At 38.7% G+C, this 19,414-nt stretch overlaps 1 protein-coding gene across 1 annotated transcript; it reads right to left on the reverse strand.

Annotated features, from left to right (window-relative positions):
• Positions 1-1,928: 1,928 nt before the first annotated feature.
• IGFBP3 (insulin like growth factor binding protein 3) lies at positions 1,929-19,411 on the reverse strand (the record flags this gene model as incomplete). Its single annotated transcript, XM_006026824.3, has 4 exons — positions 1,929-3,583; positions 11,667-11,786; positions 14,358-14,584; positions 19,342-19,411. Coding segments are annotated over 4 exons (543 nt in total), but the record flags the coding sequence as incomplete, so codon positions are not given.
• Positions 19,412-19,414: the final 3 nt, after the last annotated feature.

Genomic DNA, 19,414 nt, shown 5'->3' on the forward strand with positions numbered 1-19,414 from the left:
ACTTAAATTTAGGGCTCAGTTCAGTAAAGAATTATGCTGTGTTAATGCTTCTATGGAATTTAGTCATAAAAAGTTCAGACTGTACTAAAAACTAATTAATTCTGTGGTTTTGGTATTCATTGAAGCCTCCTTTCCCCAGCACACAAATAGCTAACATTATGCCCTGAAGGGTATGTGTGCCAAAAAGGTGGAAAAGGATATTCTAAGCTCAAAAGACTATAGCACAGTATGTCTATTAAAAAAAGGAAACTTTCTTAAATAGCTTGAAAGATAATAGAGCTGCCTGCAGGAAGCTTTAACTTGCATTCTGGTTATTTATGGGGTCTTACTAGGCAGCTATGTATTACTCTGGTTAAAATAAACACTTACCTCATCAATACCTTCTATATATTGTCTCTTTATCTTTAAAAATAACATTTATATTTTGTACATTAAGATTCACATTAAACTTTATCTTTCTCTATAAAATTACCTAAACTGGCAGGGAAAAAATTAGCGTTAATGAAGCTTCTTCGAATGTTATGATATTTTCATCTGGATTACCTGTGAAAGATCTTTCCCTGCACTGATACTGAATGACCTATACATTTGCACATTTACCTGATTTTTCCCACATTCTACTGCTCAAATATAACCCACAAATATTTTGTGTTTAAATTGGGTACTCATTATACAGTCTGACTTCTTTGCAACCATTTCCATGAGAAAAACATTGAATACCCATATAACTTGTTTGTTGAATTGAACCCTTGTCTTAATAGAAATAGTAACATGAAAAAAATAGCTCATCTTCATCTTAACTGTTTTTGTGATAGCAATGAGGTTAGTTTGTATTTCATACCAGTAAGTTGTCTGCTGGAGAAGTTGTATACACCAAGTGCAGTGTTTGATATTAGAGTAGCTATACCATATCCATGAAAAATATATAGCAGACAACTTCTGCACGAGTGAAGTTTTAAAATACAGGAGAAATATTTTACTTGCTATTTTTGGAAACATTTTTTGTTTTGATTTAAAAAAAAAAATCAAGTCTCAGGAAAAAATATTGAAGCTGACTTGCATAAATGTAAAAATCATTTTGCTGCTTTTATGGTTTTTTTGTGTGTTACAAACAGAAGACTAGATTCATTAACAATGCACAAGCACAAGAGTTTGTCAATTAATTAATCATATTTTTTAAATAATTCAAAGGACTCCCAGTCTGCTTGCTTTGGTCAAGTTGTCAAAGAATTTTCATTTAAAAAGTGGTCCAGTATATACAGTAAAGGATATTTTGTCATTCAAAACCTTCATCAACCATGGTATTTATCTATATATAGATCTTATAGCTGTCAAGGAGGAAAAAATAAACTGCCAAGGATTTAAAACAAGCCAGAAATGTTGCCACAGGCTCTTAACATTTCTTGCATGTAGGTAGAATGTGCATGGAAGACATCCATCCACTTTTTCTGTGCAGATACTAGCTCACATTTTCAGTAGTTCAGGAATGAGGGATTTTTTTTTCCCCATCATGAAGCCTGACTCATCTCTCATTCATTTGGCCTTTAGCACCATGCCTATGGTTATGTCCCCACATACTGATAGATCAAATTTCTTGTTCTTGTGACACTATTTGAGAGTGACTTAGTTAAAACTAAAAACAGTGCCATTTCAGTGCTTTGTCAATAAAACTTGATAGAAGCAACAACTGCAGCATTTCCTTCAGTTTACACAACTTTCTGAAACTCAAATATTCAAAATTCTACATATTTTGGAACACAAATTACCTTGCGAACATTTTTCCTAATCTTTTGAAGGATAGGATTTAAGTTCAAGTAAGCTCTGTTTGGCCAGATTAATAATTTTAAAAGTACACAGGGTCTGTGTAAGGCTGTTTCACTCGCACAAGGCCAGTGATTACATACATCATTTAATTCCTAACTACTTACCCGATAAGAAATTAGGTTGAAATTTTTTAAGGTTGCACCATTCACTGACATAAAGTATGTTAAACTCCATGGGTCATATGCTCCCACTGATTTTTTACATATAATATCTCGTGAATTGCAATGGGCAGTCTGACTCAAGCTAGCTCCAAATGTCTCCTTAACTGAAAGAATCTCCGATTGAAAACGCACTGTCTCTAGAATTAAAATTAAAAGAGAAAATAGATTTTCAGGATTAAATGCTTCCAACTGAGCCCTCAGGTGCAGGCAATGCCCACTGAAGTCAGTAAATTGCAACCACATGATGGCAAAATTGTGTCCCCAACATCTCACAGTTGTTCCACATCCTCATGCCCACACATTTTTGGCACTGACTTTAATGGGAGTTTCTCAGGCAGAAGGAAGGTAGAATATGGTCTTCAGTTTGCTTACTGCAACAAGGCAACATAAAATGGATACAAGTTTTAAAAAAAGTTTTAAATAGTTTCATAATTAGAAGGAAAAATACTTGTGGACAAAAAATGAAGCTAGTATTAACAATTTTAAAGGGGGATGGAAGAAAAAGAAGCTGTGTTACAGCAGCTGCAGTGTGTTAGAGAGTACAGAGGACTCTGTTATGGTCAGTTTCAATGGAAGTATTAATTTTCTACCTTGCACCTAAATATTACAGTGATGTGTGCCTATATATATCAATAAAGAAAGAGACAGATTAAAACACTGGGAAACTTAGCCTCTTTAGGAAACATATTCTTCACTCAGCAAAACAATTTTGGATCATCCAGATTAAGTAAGTATTCATATAAATGTGATTCTATTTATAATCCCCTTGCTTTTTTGTTGTTTTTTTTTTTTTTTTACTTGCATAGGTTCAGTAGAATACACCAAAATTATTGTGTAACATTTGGTATTCATGTTACATTTAAATAAAGTTTATTAAAAAAACAATTATATTAAATACAGACTAACAGAATATTCATAATATATTTTACAGAAAAAATAGCCACGTCTTTATTTTAGAAACACGCTTCTCTAAAAAGTTCTTTGAGATTTTTATAAAACATTTTACCCGTGAAGATAAGTTTCCCGTCAGACCTGTATAAAAAAAGCTTAAAACTTTAAATCCTTGGGTTTTTAATGTTTTTTTACAGGCTTACAATCTATAAATTCTTTAAAATAAAACAGTATCTTATTGGGATAAGACGGGATCAAATTGGTCACAGGCCATTCTTTAAAAAGTCAGTGGAGACTCCCTGAATCCATTCTGAAGTGCGTTTTCTTTTTCTATCTGGGGATCAATAGTGCAGATTTACTTGGAAATTCAGAGCTCCCTATATGTTCTATAGAAAGCTGGAAGTGTGTCAGTGGCAGGGTGCAGCTGCGGAGTCCCTCGAGTCAATGAATCCCACAATATCAGTAGGAGGCAGAACTCATAACTCCAAGTCCAATGCAGTCCACGCTTTTTCTCCAGTCCCTCCAAAGTCTCTGATGGGTCAAACTGGCACACAGATTCCATAGGAGATGGCTTCTGACACTCATTTACTTTCCAAGTTATAGCAGTGGACATCTCCTTTTCCTTTACCATCATATCCAGGGAGTGGCTGTCCATATTTATCCACACACCAGCAATAACCCCTCTTTCGGCCTTTGGAAGGGCGGCACTGAAATAAAATATAAGATCACGTTAGCGCATGTTTCCCTCTGGTACAGCAGGGATTCCAATTCATTCTAATTCCTTTGATAGCTTCAGTTCTATAACCTGGCCATATCAAAACTGGTCAGAAGTAAATGGAATTCTTATTAGTAGTATTAACAATTGTAATGAAATTTTACTTCTGCTACCAGCCAACTATTAGGGATCTAATTATCACACAGTAAAACTAATCCCTCCAAGAGAAATTATACAGCAGGGTTGTCTACTATTGAGTAATTCCAACTTCAGGGGACCAGTGGAACAATAGTAAGGTTCTATTTGGACCCTTTCTTTGTCAAAGAAACTCAGATTCCTTCTAGAACACAAAGGGAAGACATGTTTGACGGAGACTGTTCTTCCAGGAACAGCACCTCAACTTGGAACTGTTTGCCCAAGGAATATCAGTACTGTCCCTGAAATTTATTAGCAGATACATAATCCTCTACAATAGTTAGGTATATTAAAACTTTACAGGTAAAGTTTGACATTAAAACTTTACCTGTAATTTTTTCTAATAATAAAGTTGACTAAACATTAATCCATAATATAAACAATTTCTAGAGAAATCTGCTGCCTAGTAGAACTTGTTACCAACCAACTGGTCATAAAAGAAAGGAAAGCTTTCCCTGGGAAATGTTTTCTATCATCACAGAATCTGACAAATACACTGTCACCTACAAAAGTTTATGCTTTTCTGAACTAGGTAGTCTTTAAGGGTGCCTATATACATGCTCGGGGGGAAGGGGGGAGGGGAGGGCGTTTTAATTAGAGCAGTTCTTAGGAGCCACTCTAATTAAAACCCCTGCAGCATCTTGTGTATTCAGGGTCTCCCATTTCAAAATGGCAGTGGGGGCACTTTAACTAAAGTTCATTTGATGAGCTTTAGTTAAGGCATCCCTGCTGCCATTTTGAAACACAGGACAGTGAATACATGAGACACTGCAGCACACTGGAGCATTCCGATTAGAACGCTCAATTAATCGGTTTGATGCATTCTAATCAGAATGTGTTGGAGCATGTGTATAGGCACCCTAAGGTGCTACCTTAACCTAGTTTTAAGCACTTGTTATGTAGCTCAAATTTACAGCTCTCCAGGACAGAATTATCTCAGATCCATGTTACCCAGCTCGTGTTACACTAAGCAGCAGTGGGCCCAATCCGGGCAGCAGGGGAGGGGGTGTGGGTGGGGTATTTACACTAAGGTGTAGCCTAGATTGGCTACTTAACTAGGCCTACCACTCTAGGCTACACCTTAGTGTAAATACTCCACCTACACCCCCTCCCCTGCTGGCCCGGATTGGGCCCAATGCTATAACTTTGCCCCGGATTGGTACCATTCTAGGCTATACCTTAGTGTAAATACCCCACCCACTCCCCCTCCCCTGCTCGCCCGGATTGGGCCCACTGCTGCTTAGTGTAACATGAGCTGGGTAACATGGATCTGAGATAATCCTGTCTTGGAGAGCTGTGAATTTGAGCTACATAACAAGTGCTTAAAACTAGGTTAAGGTGGCTACCACTGTAGGCTACACCTTAGTGCAAATACCCCACCCATGCCCCCTCCCCTATGGCCCGGATTGGGCCCACGGCTGCTCCCTGCCCTTCCCAGCATCCCAGATCCCTGTGCACTGCTCCCCATTCCCCTGCCTCCCCGCTGGGCTTACTTGTGGCTGCTTGCACTATCTGTCCTGGGGGAGCAGGGTTAACCTGCTGGCCTGGCTGCTGCCACTACCCTCTGAGCAGGCTCAACCTGGAGAAAAGCAGCAGCAGCCTGGCATCAGGGGCTGGGCAGGCAGGTTACTCCTTCCCTGCCTGCTCCCTTGGCATATACACCATGGGCAGCCACAAGTAATGCGGGGCAGGGGGAAGCCTGGAATGGAAGGAGACTTCTTACCTTTCAGTCCTTTAGGTCCCTGCTGGCCTGAATTTTGACTGATCAAAACTCAAGCTAGCACTAACACCGATCAACAATTGTGCGACTCAGTGTAAGGTGTAAGAAGGCCGGCCCTATCACAGCTAACTATCTACTGCCTCTGTTTAGTAAATGAATGATGGTGTAGTGTTTATTCTGCACAGTGACCGTATTCTTCTCAGCACCCCAAAATAGTCAGGGCAGGGGTGCCTGATTCATTCTGCCCCCAGGTCAGATCAAGACTGCAAGTCCTCCTCACAGAGTGCAGTTAATGTAGCTGTTGCTTTCTCCCTACTAACAACACTTATCCCCCAACAGGGCTCCACCAACTGTCTCTGTGCTTAATCCAGCTAAAAGGAAGCACTATAACTGTTAAGGTTTCCATCTATTCAAACAAGGAGCACCTTTCCCCCATAGTCACAGAACGTCATATCAAGCATTCCATAGTTAACCTATGTCTCATGATGGGGGTTTCACCAAACATCTTATGCAGAAACGGGGTCATCAGAGCTAAATGAAGACCAGTCACAATTTTAAAGAGGCCACAACACAAATTTACCAGGTTCTTCCTAGACTACAACTAAGCACAGCTATGCTTAAGTGAGAATAATGGTACTATGTGGTATGAAAATCCTTGCTCCCCTACACCCTCCAGCACAAGGGAAAATAGCCTATGTCCTCATTCCTTACCCTGAGAAGGGACAAAGAAATTAATTTTCCAAAGTAGATGAGTGGTCAGATGAACAGTCTTGACTGGTGCCTTTTATTCACAGATAGTGAAATTTATCCATGTTCAGAAAGTTCACAGAGGACCTACCTATACATGTATCATTTTTGTTACAGCTTTGGATAGGAAGATCACATATAATGACATGTAACATAATTACATGTGTAATAATACAACGCTTTTTCTTCAGGGCCTCAAGTTCTTAGTTTTGTAGTTCATGGAATGATAATTTAAATGGTACTTCTAAGAGCAGAATGACTGCAGGATCAGGTTGAAATAAATAAATGGGTGGGCTTTTTAAGGGAAAAAGCATAACTGAAAAATTGAGTCTTCACTGAAGTTACCTTAGTAATTTTCCTGATTAACTGATTATCTGTAGCTGAGTTACATGCTAGCTATTCAGATAGTTTTCTAGTCATATCTTTAAGAATGGAACCAGTATAGAATTCACCCTCCAACAAAGTTTATCCAAAGCTAAATTAAATCAATAGGAATCTTTTAATCCAGCATTAGCTTTAATGAATGCTGGATTAAACCCTAACAGAACTGACACTGACATTTAATATTCAGCACCTTAAAACTCTTTATCTTCCAAATAATTTAATTAATAAATGTGATTTTCATGATTCCAACATTATAGGAGAAACTGAAGTACAAATGCAGCCAGTGATTCTCCCTAGTAAAGGCAATAAAAACATTGAAAAAAAAAGGATTTTTTAAATTTAAATCAGATTTTTTTATTTAATTGTATTTTTAAGATGCTTTAAAAATAAACTTATATGAAGATAGTTTAATTTAAGATATGTTAACGTTTAAAGATATCATCATGGAATAGGGATTATAATTTTTAATTATACACTGTTTAAGACAATATATTCATGTAACCTTTTTAGAAAAGTTTTATAAATAACTCACAACAGACCATGGATTATATATTATGGACCCAATTTTATGGGCTTCCCAAAGGCTCCTCTACATATTAGTAAAAATTAAAAAAAACCACTCCACCCAATGGGACTCCATGGCTCACTCTAGAAGATCACATTAAGCATCTCTGTGATGATTAGTTTCAGTTATCAAAGTGTGGATTTGTGTCTCCAGAGATAACACCCTTGTTAAGAGCAGTATATGGAGATGAGAAAAGTGCAAAATTTCAATAAGTTAAATGAATAGAGTGGAGTAGATCTGGGCAAGGAGGAGGAGTCTGGAGATAAATGCAAGGATGGAGGGGCAATAGAAACAAAAGAGAAATATTTTGAACAGAATGTTGTTGAAATTGCAAAAGACTTAACAACCACTTTGCAGCAGCTGCTCTGAAAAAAGCAGGAGGAACCAAACTAACTCTCCCACAAGATGTACGATGGAACTCAGTAGTGGATTGTTTTGAGTGATATATTGGGAACTCACCTAATCTGATGAGAATGTGTGAAAAAAATCATGCCAAAATAGATGGAATTGTCGTAGCCAATGTTCTCAACATTGGGCTAAGGAAAATGTAGAACATATATGCTGACTATCCTGAAGCCTATTTCCATAGCCTTGAACAAAGGTTATATCAAACAACAAGAATACACTTTTTGCAGAAAACAATGATTACATCGAGGCTTCCTGACCAGTGATTTAAATCATAATTTAAATTAATTTGATTTAAATTAAATGCACCCTGCTGAAAATGCAGGTATCAAATGTAGGCGTGATTAGTTAAAGAGCATTAACATATGTGTAGATACAACCAGGCACTTAGTTTAGTGCCAGGTCTGCCCAGCCACTAGGGGCATGTGGCAGGGCAAATTGTTTATTAAATAAACAGGCATGTTTATTTCAAACTCAGTGTCTTTATACTTATCCTTCACTTTCATGTGCTCAAGGACAGCGGGGTCTGACAGTAAGTGGGGAGGGGGTGCAGGAGAAAGAAGTTGGGCGGCCGGGGGGGACAACAGAAGACAAGGGGACCACCTGTTGTCCATATCTTTATTTTCCCTGCTGTAGCAGTGGGAGGGGGACAAATTCAAGGCAAACCTCTAATAATTAGATTCTGTACCTGGAAAGTTATAACAATGTATATTTTTTTATATATAGAACCTAAATATTGGCAAGGGTTATCTTATATTCAGGGTCATCTTGTATTCAAGAAAAATGTGGTATTAAAATGAAAGACTTCCTATAACTGCTGGAGATGATCATGGTATTACTTCATCAAATTCATTCCCAACTGATCTTTTACTTATTAATAGTGTTACTGTGTCTTTTTTTAGTACTTTTTTTGTGCTGGTCTCCACTGTATTGCCTGACACAGTACAGGCATACATTATACTAACTGGATTATATCTGTGTCTACAAAAACTTAATTTCCACTTGTGTGCACCCTTATTTTCCTAGGGTCTCAGATCATGTATTAATATTTACTTCATAATCACAATAACCTGCAAGATGAGTATTATTATGATAGTAAAAGTAGGCACAAAAGCCATAATCTTGCCATGTGCTCTCTGTATGGGCAGACCTTTGTGTTCATGCTAGGTTTAGATATTTGATCAGTCAAATACAGTTCAGGCAATTGATTGGTTAAATATTGTTAACAAATTATAAAATATTGCCAACAGATCCAAATAATAAATAGAAAATAAATACAATAATGCTTTGTTATTCATATTCAAAAAATGCAAAATATGCTTTGGTATTCTATAGCAGATTAGAAGCCTACTTCAACCCCAAGGGTTCCTACATTTCTAAGCTGTAAAATGCTAGGTCAATTCATACAACAGCAAGTGTATGCAGTTATTAATTACTCAAACTGATGGATTTTTTTCCCCAGCAATTCATTTTAGAAAGATACATTAGTTCATATTTTATATTTTTTGACTAGTAAACTGCATCCTCAATACCTGTCTGTGAGTGAAACTGTATCAAGAGCTGATAATAGATCCATTCAGATGGTAGCACTAGGTCTTTATTTAAGGTAGGAAACTTGCTCATGCTGGCTTTACCTTTCCTCAATAAATGCACCAAAATACAGGTTGCTAACCATTCCTACAAGGTTCTGTGCTTTTAAAAATTCCCATTAAAATATAAGCCCTTGGCACAAGACTTGAGCATATCTGAAAGCACCTCTCAATCCCCTGCCAACCTATTGGGTTGTTGCGTGTAGCACAAGAACCCCGTCCTAAACCCAGATGATACAGTTTGAAGTCCTCTTATGGAATGTTCACTACAGTTTACACTCAACAAGGAAGCAGCTGCCCCTGCCTGAGACCTTCACCTATGAAATAAATCACTGTGAATGAAGATTAGACTAGCACAAAGGTATATTTATTTTAAAATCATTTTCCTGAGTGGAGAGAGGCCCAGTGGCAGTATTACTGCAGCTCAAAAACATATCTTAAAATTTAGTGCTAAATCTTGATCTACAGTCTTTCTTACGAGTTATAGTAGCACAAGAACTATGGCAGGTCTGAAAGAATATGTCACTTGGAATTCATATCTATTCTATTAAAATTCTATGAAATTCTATTAATATTCTATTAAAATATTCAAGAAAACTAAATACTTGTGTAAGAACAGATACAAAGTCTTGGTTCCTACTCCAGAGGGTCTGTGCTGGGCTCAGTCCATGAAGGAACTCACACTGATATCATCAGCATTTTTTAATAAATACAGATGGAGATCTGCATATTACTGTTAGTTAATTTACAGCAAGGTAAAATAGCCTGGGACAAACACTGGTCCCAGCTTAAGTCAGAACTCCAACCCATAAAAGAAATTCATCCTGCTTGGGAAAATAATCACCAGCTCAGAAAAAGTGAAGTGAATGCATGAACTTTGCAGCACAGTTTGAATATCAAACAAAATATGCAGTCAGGCAAATAGTAGAAGTGAATTCTGGAACCAAAGGCCCCCATTGCAAACACCCATCAGCAAATCCACAGGGGTTGCTTAACTCAGTTGTTGGGATGCAACCTAAATGGAAATACTGCCTATAAAACCCAAGATCCATCCGTTAGACAGCTCCAGTCTTAAATCAAAATCCACAGACGACTGGTTCCCAAGTTTGGGCAACTGGTCACTTCACCCTCTTTACTCCTAGCAGATAAAACCACATTACAAAAGAGCTAAGACACGCTGGGCGTGTCTACACAAGACACTATGTTGCTGTAGCTATGAGGTACGGCAATGTAGCTCATTGCTACAGAAATGCAGCATTGGTGGGCATGACCTGTGATGCTAACACTACTGCACAGTAGCAACGAGCTACAGTGCAGCAGCTTGTTGCTACTGTGCAATAGGGTCAGAAACAAGCCATGCATTGCTGGGACTGTGCAGTAATGGCGATAATTGCGCAGTCATTTTGTATTTGCTAAAGGACAAATGCGCAGTAACAACTGTGCAGTTGGACGCACATGTAGATGCACCCACTGAATGGGAATGTATTACTGTTTTCTGCTACTTTAATTATAACAGGCATGTTGTGGGGGACATTCTCTGGTATAATCACAAATAAGAGGGGCAAGTAGATCGACAAATTAAGTAGGCTAAGTATGCTGTCTACCCTTTAGAAAACCTGAAGACCCTGGCTGCTATTTGGCGCTATAGACTAAAAGTTTCACCTTGAATTGCACCAGGAAACACTCTGAGCCAGTACAATCTTCTAAATCTTGGAATTATGTTCTATGTACATAGAAGAGAACTAAGCAGGGGGCCTGATGTATACTGTACTTGCCAAAGTTTCTGAGTGCACTTTAAGGGCAGCGCTAAGCAGAGCATTACAGTTAAATCTGGAGGAAACAAAGATGTGGATGGCTGGAATGTGGTATACATTCGTGAAGAAAGGTCACAACCCTGTACGCAAATGGAAATGGAAAACCAAATCCATTTGAGAACTGGCGTTACTGCAGAGTAAATACTGAGCATATCACTTTTGTGATAACATGACCTGGATTTTGGAAGTGATCTCTGTAGCATATAAAGGACAGATATACGGCTTCTCAAGTTGCTTTTTGTAATATGACCTAACCCAGTTCTTCTAGGAAATTTCAAACAGCTATTTACAATTCAAAGCATTGATCTATTACAGTCAGATGGTTACTGCAACATTTAGCTCTGTGGGTTATGACAGAGGATTTGCTTTTTTTAAACTGAAGGGCACTAGTACCCAGGGCTGTGGACAACCCACGTGTAATTAGGTATGAGGTTTCTCAGATTCTGTTGTCATCTGTTGTCATGAACGACAGCAAATAAATACACCATCCACACCTGACATGATTCAGTGCTAGACAACCAAGTGCTAAAATTGGGCATAAATTAGTGTTTCAATAAAATGTTCTGTAATGCACATATTAATACTAATTTATTTTAAACATTGGTAATAAAGATGTAGGATAGCTGAAATACACATGAAAATGGAATATTACTTACTTGCTTTTTCTTGTAGAAACCCTTCTTGTCACAGTTTGGAATATGGAATCCTCTTGGACTCAAGACATTCAGGATCTTAAGGTGATTTAATGTGTCTTCCATTTCTCTACGGCAGGGACCCTGTCACAATGAACACATTTAGAAACTCCCTTGCTCAAACCTTGTTTCTTATCATCTTATTATTAGTAAATGTGTAAATATTAAACCCCCCATCAAACAACTCCATTAACATATGTATAAAACAAAGGTGATAGCATTATGAGGATAAATGTTGGACAAATTTTAGCAATGAAAAGCACTTTTAAAAAGCCTGTCTCATAGACTAACTAATTACTCTTCAGTACAGTCTCTTTGAGGTACGGCAGCAAGCATAATTAGTTCAATTTTATACCTGAGAGAACTGGAGCAGAAAGTATAAGTGATTTACCAGAGGGCAAAGAGGCAGTTAATGTCAGCAATGGGATTAGCATTAAGGAATTACTGCCTACAATTCTTGCTTAAACTGCACATCTGCATGTGCATATTATTGACTTATTCCACCCGCTCAGTTTTAAAATGTGGACCTGAAAAAATTCCTTGCATGAGCACATAGTTTTAAATGTTTAAGTACCTGTATCAACACAAAGACTCATTGGTGCAACTCTCAATTAGTTCAAGTCAATGATACTCATATTTTTTAGTAATATTAATACGCTGCACAAATAAGGTGCCTTTCATCTGAAGTTCTCTATACATATAGACTCAACAGTTTTGCATGAGTTTAAAATTGAATGCTTTGTTTGGCAAATATCCTCTTTACAGTTTTCATATACTTGCTCTTAGTATCAATCTCCCCAGCTCTGAACATGTCTTTAAATTGCTCTTATTGGCAATTCCTTAAACAAACAACCCTCTTCAGACAAACTGACTGCAAATCCTACACATTCAAAGATTTGTTTCTTTGTTAGTTTTACAAAAACAGCAAAAAACTTTGAGTTAATAGGCTTTAAGAGTTAGAGAGATCAAGAGTAAACATATGCATAGCTATAAAGATATTTGTTTACTAAAGGTCCAGCATTACTCAGTGAGAATAAGGCTGTACAATCTTTACTCATGCAAGTAGCTTGCTTAAGTCCATAAGTCCTCTCATATTGGAAAGGATTCCACATGTAAAAATCCTGGCCCTACTGAACTCAATGGGAACTGAAATCAGTGGGTATAGGTGCTTAAGTCATTATGAAAACCCCAACATTAGATGCCTATTGGCATCATTAGACAATGATTACATGGGCTTCTAAGGCACTTAAAAAATCCTTGTGTGTGAAAGCAAGAAGACAGATATGCAGTTCAGTAGTCCTTATAAAACTGTTTCTGTTATTATCTGTACAGGTCCTAGGAGGACTAGTCATGGACCAAGAGTCTATTATTTTTTGCTGTACACTGATCTTTCTCTCTCCACCTTCCCCTCCTAATCGACCAGCAGCCTTCAAAGCTCATTGATTACTTTTTGCTGTACACTGATCTTTCTCTCTCCACCCTCCCCTCCCAATTCCCCAACTTTTTTTTTAACTAGCACATTCAATAACCAAGAAAGCAATATGCTTTAATTGGAACCTCTGGCTCCTTTGACTTCAGAGCCTGATTTTTCTGCATGTTCAAACTCTCTTGCGGATTTTTCTTATCTCCACATACAACTCTCTACCTTTTCCAGGTTTGTATCCTTCTTTCTGTAGATGGAAAGCTATGTGTAGATCAGTCATGGATATTGTGATGAAGTGCCAAAGTATGCCAAGTAATAGTTTGTATGCCTGTTGGCACTGATGTGATCATAACCAGGTTGTCTAAGAGTATGCCTTGCTCAAATCCCTTCTCTCCAGGTTCCCTTGCAAATCTAGCCAATATTGTATAGAGGGATTAAGAAAGGGTAGCAAGTTGTATCTTCCTCAACCATTATCTGCATTTACACTGCCTCAGAGAAATCACCACAAATCTAGACACTGTTTTGTGTGCACTAGAAAAACCCATCAAAAGCTAAGGCCCAGTCCCATGCTTCCCATAATTTGCTATAGAGCACATACTTAGGTTACTGCACTGAGTGCAGTCTTTTTGCTTTTTTGCATTAGACTTCCTTTTTAGCCTGTGTGTAATAAAAAATAATCAATGGACTATACTGCATGTGTCCATATCTAGTGTAATTTGTTCCCGCAAGAGGTAAAACGAAGACTTGTAGGGCCAGATACTATTTAATCTATTAGGCACCTAAGTGTAATCCTATCTCACCATACTCAACCACCTGAAAACTGTTAAGGCTAAAGGTGAGTAAGATCTTCTTCCTCCTCAGTGCTTTTTCATGACTTAGTTCTAAAGATAAGATGACAGCATGTTACAAAAACAGATGCAAATCACACTCGGACATTTAACAGGTGGAGTATGATCCAGCCCTTACTTTCCAAGAATCATTATTGAAAGTCACATTAAAAACCTCTCCCCACTACTCTCAAAATCTAACCTATATGCTCTACTGCCCCTCTTTATCTGCAAACTCCAATAGTTCTACTTATTGGTCAAAGAGCCAGAACTCCTTAAAAGGCTACAACAATCACCATCATAAGGGTTTCTATTCATCTCATCAAATGTACTATGAAAAGGGAGGGGGGGCAGAAGGGGGTGTAATACAATTGGGGTATCTTTTTGGGTTATAAAAATACTTACATATTCAGTCTCTTGTTTGGATTCAGAAGAGAAATTCAATGTGTCTGTACTTTGTGAATCATATTCCACTTTATAGCGCTGAGTATTTTTGGCTTGTTCTTTCCTGATGATATCTATTTTGGTATGGTGTTGATGAGCTTTGGAATCTGACACTCTGTGAGAGTTGGGAATAGCTTGATTCTCTATGCTACTGGCGTTCTGGTCTTCTTCTGAATCACTGGAATTTCCTTCAAATAAAATAAATTCAACAAAGATAAAAATTAAAAAAAAAATTCAGCTATGACTTTGAAGCTCAAGAGATTATTAAAAAGGGTGTTTTTTTCTCTTTAAAATACACATAAGATAGGGATGATCTTGTCTCAGGCAGGGTTTGGACTAGATGACCTCCAGAGGCCCCTTTTAGCCCTACTTTTCTATGATTCTATGAAATAGTCAAATAATTTGGTGCAACCTGTGCAGAAATGTCTCTATTACTACCTACTGATTATTTTAAACTTTAATTGATGGTTGCAATTATTTGTACATTTTCGCCCTCTAGTTAATTCTTTGAAAAAATATTTCATATTCTGAATATGATTTCAAATCATTTTAAAATTAGATATTTAAATTAAATATACTTCCAATAACTTCCCTTATTTTGAATTTTTCCCACCAGAAGGGGGCAGATTTACACCATGACAATCATTTCCAGAGTCTGGAACTGATTCAAAAATCTGTTAGCAACTTTAACGGTGCAAGATGTACAAAAAATTCAAAAAAATAATTCTGTCCTATAGCTGATCCAGTTAACATATATTAAAGAAAATGTATTCTTATCATGTCTTATGGTTTCTAGTACCTTGTATGATATTCTCCTTGTCTTCCTTAGTAAGCTAATTAACAAAACTATTAATAAATTGAATACCACTACCTTGGCTTTAACTGACATTATTACCCTTTTTTTATTTTCAGCTGTTACTTCTTAATTGTATCCCACATGCCACAGAAACTGAAAAGTTCAGCAAGTTTTTCCCCCCTCTTAACTTAAAAAAAGTTTTCTGATTGGATATGAAATTTATTTCACGATTCTGAACACAGCACTTTCCTCAATTCTGCTATGATGGCAAAGGACAAACATTTATTTATTTGCTTTTCACTATGTGCTTAAGTTTAAAAATACTTTATTTCCTCAGTACTTTTATGGAAAGTAGGTGGAGAAGAAAGTGCCCCCAAATATGGTAGAGAGACAGTTTTCGTAAAGTCTAAAGGATCTGTCTATACCACATTTCTTATAGGACTCTTCTCATGTAACTGCATTTCCTCTATATTTTTTTTAAGTCTGCATCTGCCTATCAGCTAAGTCACATTAACTTTTGCATTGCAGCACTTTGGCTGATGGCTATGTAAACTTAAAAAAAAATGGAAAGAAAGGAAACTGCTCAGGGAGTGCACAATAACTGATATTCAGAGCATAAATTACTTAAAAAATCCTTGCTTCAATGACATACTAAAATTAAACCACAAAATCTGTATTAAAATAGCGCTGGAGGGTTGACTAAAACCCACAAAAACCAACAAATTCACTGTAAAGACAGAAAGCCCATCCTAACACACCCATTGAGATTAAGCACTTCAGCACATATGGCACTATGGTCCCTGTAATACATAGGCACAGGAAGTCAGATCAGAGGTAACATCTTGGTGCCAATGGTTTTAGCCTAGCCACTGCCGGCAAAGGTCATAATTGACCAGGAAAATCCAGCTCCCAGCACAAATGGATTAAGGAAGTTTAGGTCTTAATTCTGAATTTCCTGATTTGTGTGGGTTCAATTCAGACTCTCAGCAGTATTTCATATTTTTGTGGGTTTTTTTTTTTTAACAGTAGTATTTTTTCTCATTTTTCTCTCAATGAAGTTTGTAAAAGACAACATAATGGAACATAAAGGATCTGACTTGCCTAAATATGAAAGGGTTGTCTGACAACTTTTGTAGTCTTTGGAAGTTTTTAGCATTTACCCTGCATGTACAGATTTTTTTAAAGGTGCATTACGTAACCAGTATATCACAAAGGCCATTTCGTAGTTCTAATAAGCTGTCATAGCAATCAGTATGTATGCACTGACGAAATTCACAATTACTACTTGCATGTTTTTATAATGTAAAGGCATACTGCATTGCATCACTTTGTTCTGCACAGCTGTTGCCATGTTATATATCCATCCAAAACCAGTAGGAAACTGTCATTACAATTGGAGAGCTAGGTTTTGGGTTTTTTTTAAGTATTAGAAAGGTCTCAAAAAGTTATGAATTGTTTAAAAGCCAAAAAGATCTAGCTTGAGAAAGTTAGTGGCCTTGTAAATTTGGCCTGAATATGACAATGTAAAATATACAGCTGTATAAAAGCATTTAGCACATCCTGTAATTTAAACACAACACAAAGGATTGTACATGGTGTTGTAGCTAACTCTACACATAGGAAAAGATTTGATCCTATTCTTAAAGAACTTTCTGTATGCTAGGGTCTGGACTTGAAATTTGGATTTAGGATTGAAACTTTATGAGAGTCTTAAAGAGACAGGCACTACATGTGACTCATTTCTCACTCCCTGAATATAAGCACTCAGCCTTTATTCCTTGAATGTGAACAGTAGGAGACTTTCTTTGCACATTTTACACGGGCAGCATTCCCACTGACTTCAACAGGAGTTTGGGCTGAGTATGGAGCACACAAATACAGCTTTAACATTTTAACTCTTTAGGCTAAGGTTGAAATTGACTTCAACTTGGACTCAGCAGTTGAAATCCATCACCCCATTTCCCTCCCCATCCCGGTTAGTTAAAAAATAAAAATAATTACAACCAATCATTACACTGTGACAAGTCCCACACTGTTGAAGGCAGACTCCCCTCATTTTGGAGTTGTGTTAAGGCAGGGTTAACAGCATGGAGTTCCAGGGTGGAGGCGGCCATGTGTTTCACTGAGGTTTTTAACTTGACTCTGCAGTTTTTGAGCGCTTCCTTATTCAAACTGTCACAGCTTGGGAGCAGTGCGGAAATAATTATAGGAAGGCATCTTGTGCTTTTGTAGCAGCCAGCAAAGGGCACCCTGGCTGCCACTTGCTCTCACACAAGGAAAGAGAGCCCAGCCAAAAAAAAAGAAAGACTGCACACATTCTAGCAGAAAAAGGCCAGGCTGCTTCCAAAAGAACAGCCGTCCAAAACCTTTTCCCAGGCTTTCCTGGGAAGCATTTGTTCCACTCTCCACACCGATTCGGCTGGTGCCATCTGGGCAGAGCGAAGCGCGCGCTCTGGAGGTGCCTCTCAAATTTCCATGGCTGTGGACATTCCACAGGGGCCTGCTCACAGCAGCGTGCTGCAAATGCTGCCCCTCGCCAGCCACACAAGGGGGATGGCAGAGATGCCTTCTGCCCCTCCTGCGTGTGCAACAAAGGGGCAGGCAGTATTTGTTTCTGCTCAAGCTCCTAGCCTCCAAATGCTTTGTTCTAACTACTGATCCCATCTCTTAGCAGGGGATACCAGTGACCCCATCTCTTGTCAGGGGACGCACCAATGACCCCTTCTTTTATGCCCTGCTTTTACATTTCCTGTTAACCTAGATCTGTACTACTGGGGGCTGTTGCTTCCTTCACCCCTTTCTAGGAATTTTACAACTTGATCACTTGGATCTGGACACCCAAGGCAACCTTGCTGACCTTCCAAGCCAGCTGCCCCCCCCCCCCCTTTTTTTTAAATTCAGTTATTTATTAACTTTCTCCCACATGCCATGGTGAGCAAAGCACTGGATCTGGCCGCCCAGAGAGGTGGCGGAATCTCCATTTTTGGAGCTTTTTAAGACTAGTCCAAGCCCTGGCTGGGATGATCGAGTTGGGGATGCTTTGGGGTTTGCCTAGATGGCCTCCTGAGGTCCCTTTGCAATGAGTGTGGGAACACAGAGAGACAGGGTTGTTTGCGGGAAAGTATTTGCAAGCTTGGGGGCACAACCACCCTTCTTCAGGCATTGGGAGGCTGCTGCTGTTAAGAGCAGCCTCAGACAGGGTTCTTTGGGTAGATGTGATCTCTTTTATTAGACTGACTCAAATAGTTGGAAAAAAAGGCAGACAAGCTTATTTGGCTATATGTGATCTCCCTAACAGCAAGAGTCTCCCACTGCTCAAAGAAGGGTGTCTGTGCCCAAAAGCTTGCAAAGAACTTTTCTCCAACTATTTAGTTGGTCTAATAAAAGAGATCCCATCTACACAAAGAACCTTGCCTGCCTTTTTTCCAACTATTTGAGTTGGTGTTGGTCTAATAAAAGAGATCACTTCTACCCAAAAAGCCTTGCCTGCCTATTTCCTTAGACCAACACGGTTACAACCAACCCCACTGCCAGGTTCATTAGGTACATGTGATCTCTTTTATTAAACCAACACTAATTCAAATAATTGGAAAAAAAAAAGGCAGACAAGGTTCATAGGGTAGATGTGATGCCTTTTATCAGAGCAACTCAAATAGCTAGAAAAATTCTTCTTTGCCAGCTTTTGGGTACAAACACCTGGAAGCTTGCAAAGAAGAATCTTTCCAGCTATCTGAGTCAGTCTAATAAAAGAGATCACATCTTCTCAGAGGAGCTTGTGTGCCTTTGTTCCAGCTATCTGAGTCGGTCTAATAAAAGAGATCACATCTTCCCAGAGAAGCTTGTGGCGCCTTTCTACCAGCTATCTGAGCGGGTCTACTACAAGAGACCCCATGTCCCCAAAGACCCTGGCCTGCCTTTTTTTCCGGCTAGCGGAGTGGGTCTAACAAAGGCGATCCCACCTCCCCACTGAGCCTTGCCCGCCTTGTTTCCAGCTCTCTGAGCCCGTGCTGCTCGAATCGAAGCGATCCCACCTCCCACACGACCCCGGCGTGCCTTTTTCCCAACTTGCTGAGCGGGTCCTAAGGAAGGAGATCCCACTCCCCCCCAGACCCCCCGCCCGGGACACACCGCTCCGGCCCCCCGGCTTACCTGCGGCGTGGGGCGCGGGCAGCAGGAAGGTCCTGAGGCGGGCGGCCACCGTGGCGTTGGTGCAGAGCCCCCG

This window comes from Alligator sinensis, unplaced genomic scaffold, assembly GCF_000455745.1.
Source record: "Alligator sinensis unplaced genomic scaffold, ASM45574v1 scaffold456_3, whole genome shotgun sequence".
NCBI classification, from domain to species: domain Eukaryota; kingdom Metazoa; phylum Chordata; order Crocodylia; family Alligatoridae; genus Alligator; species Alligator sinensis.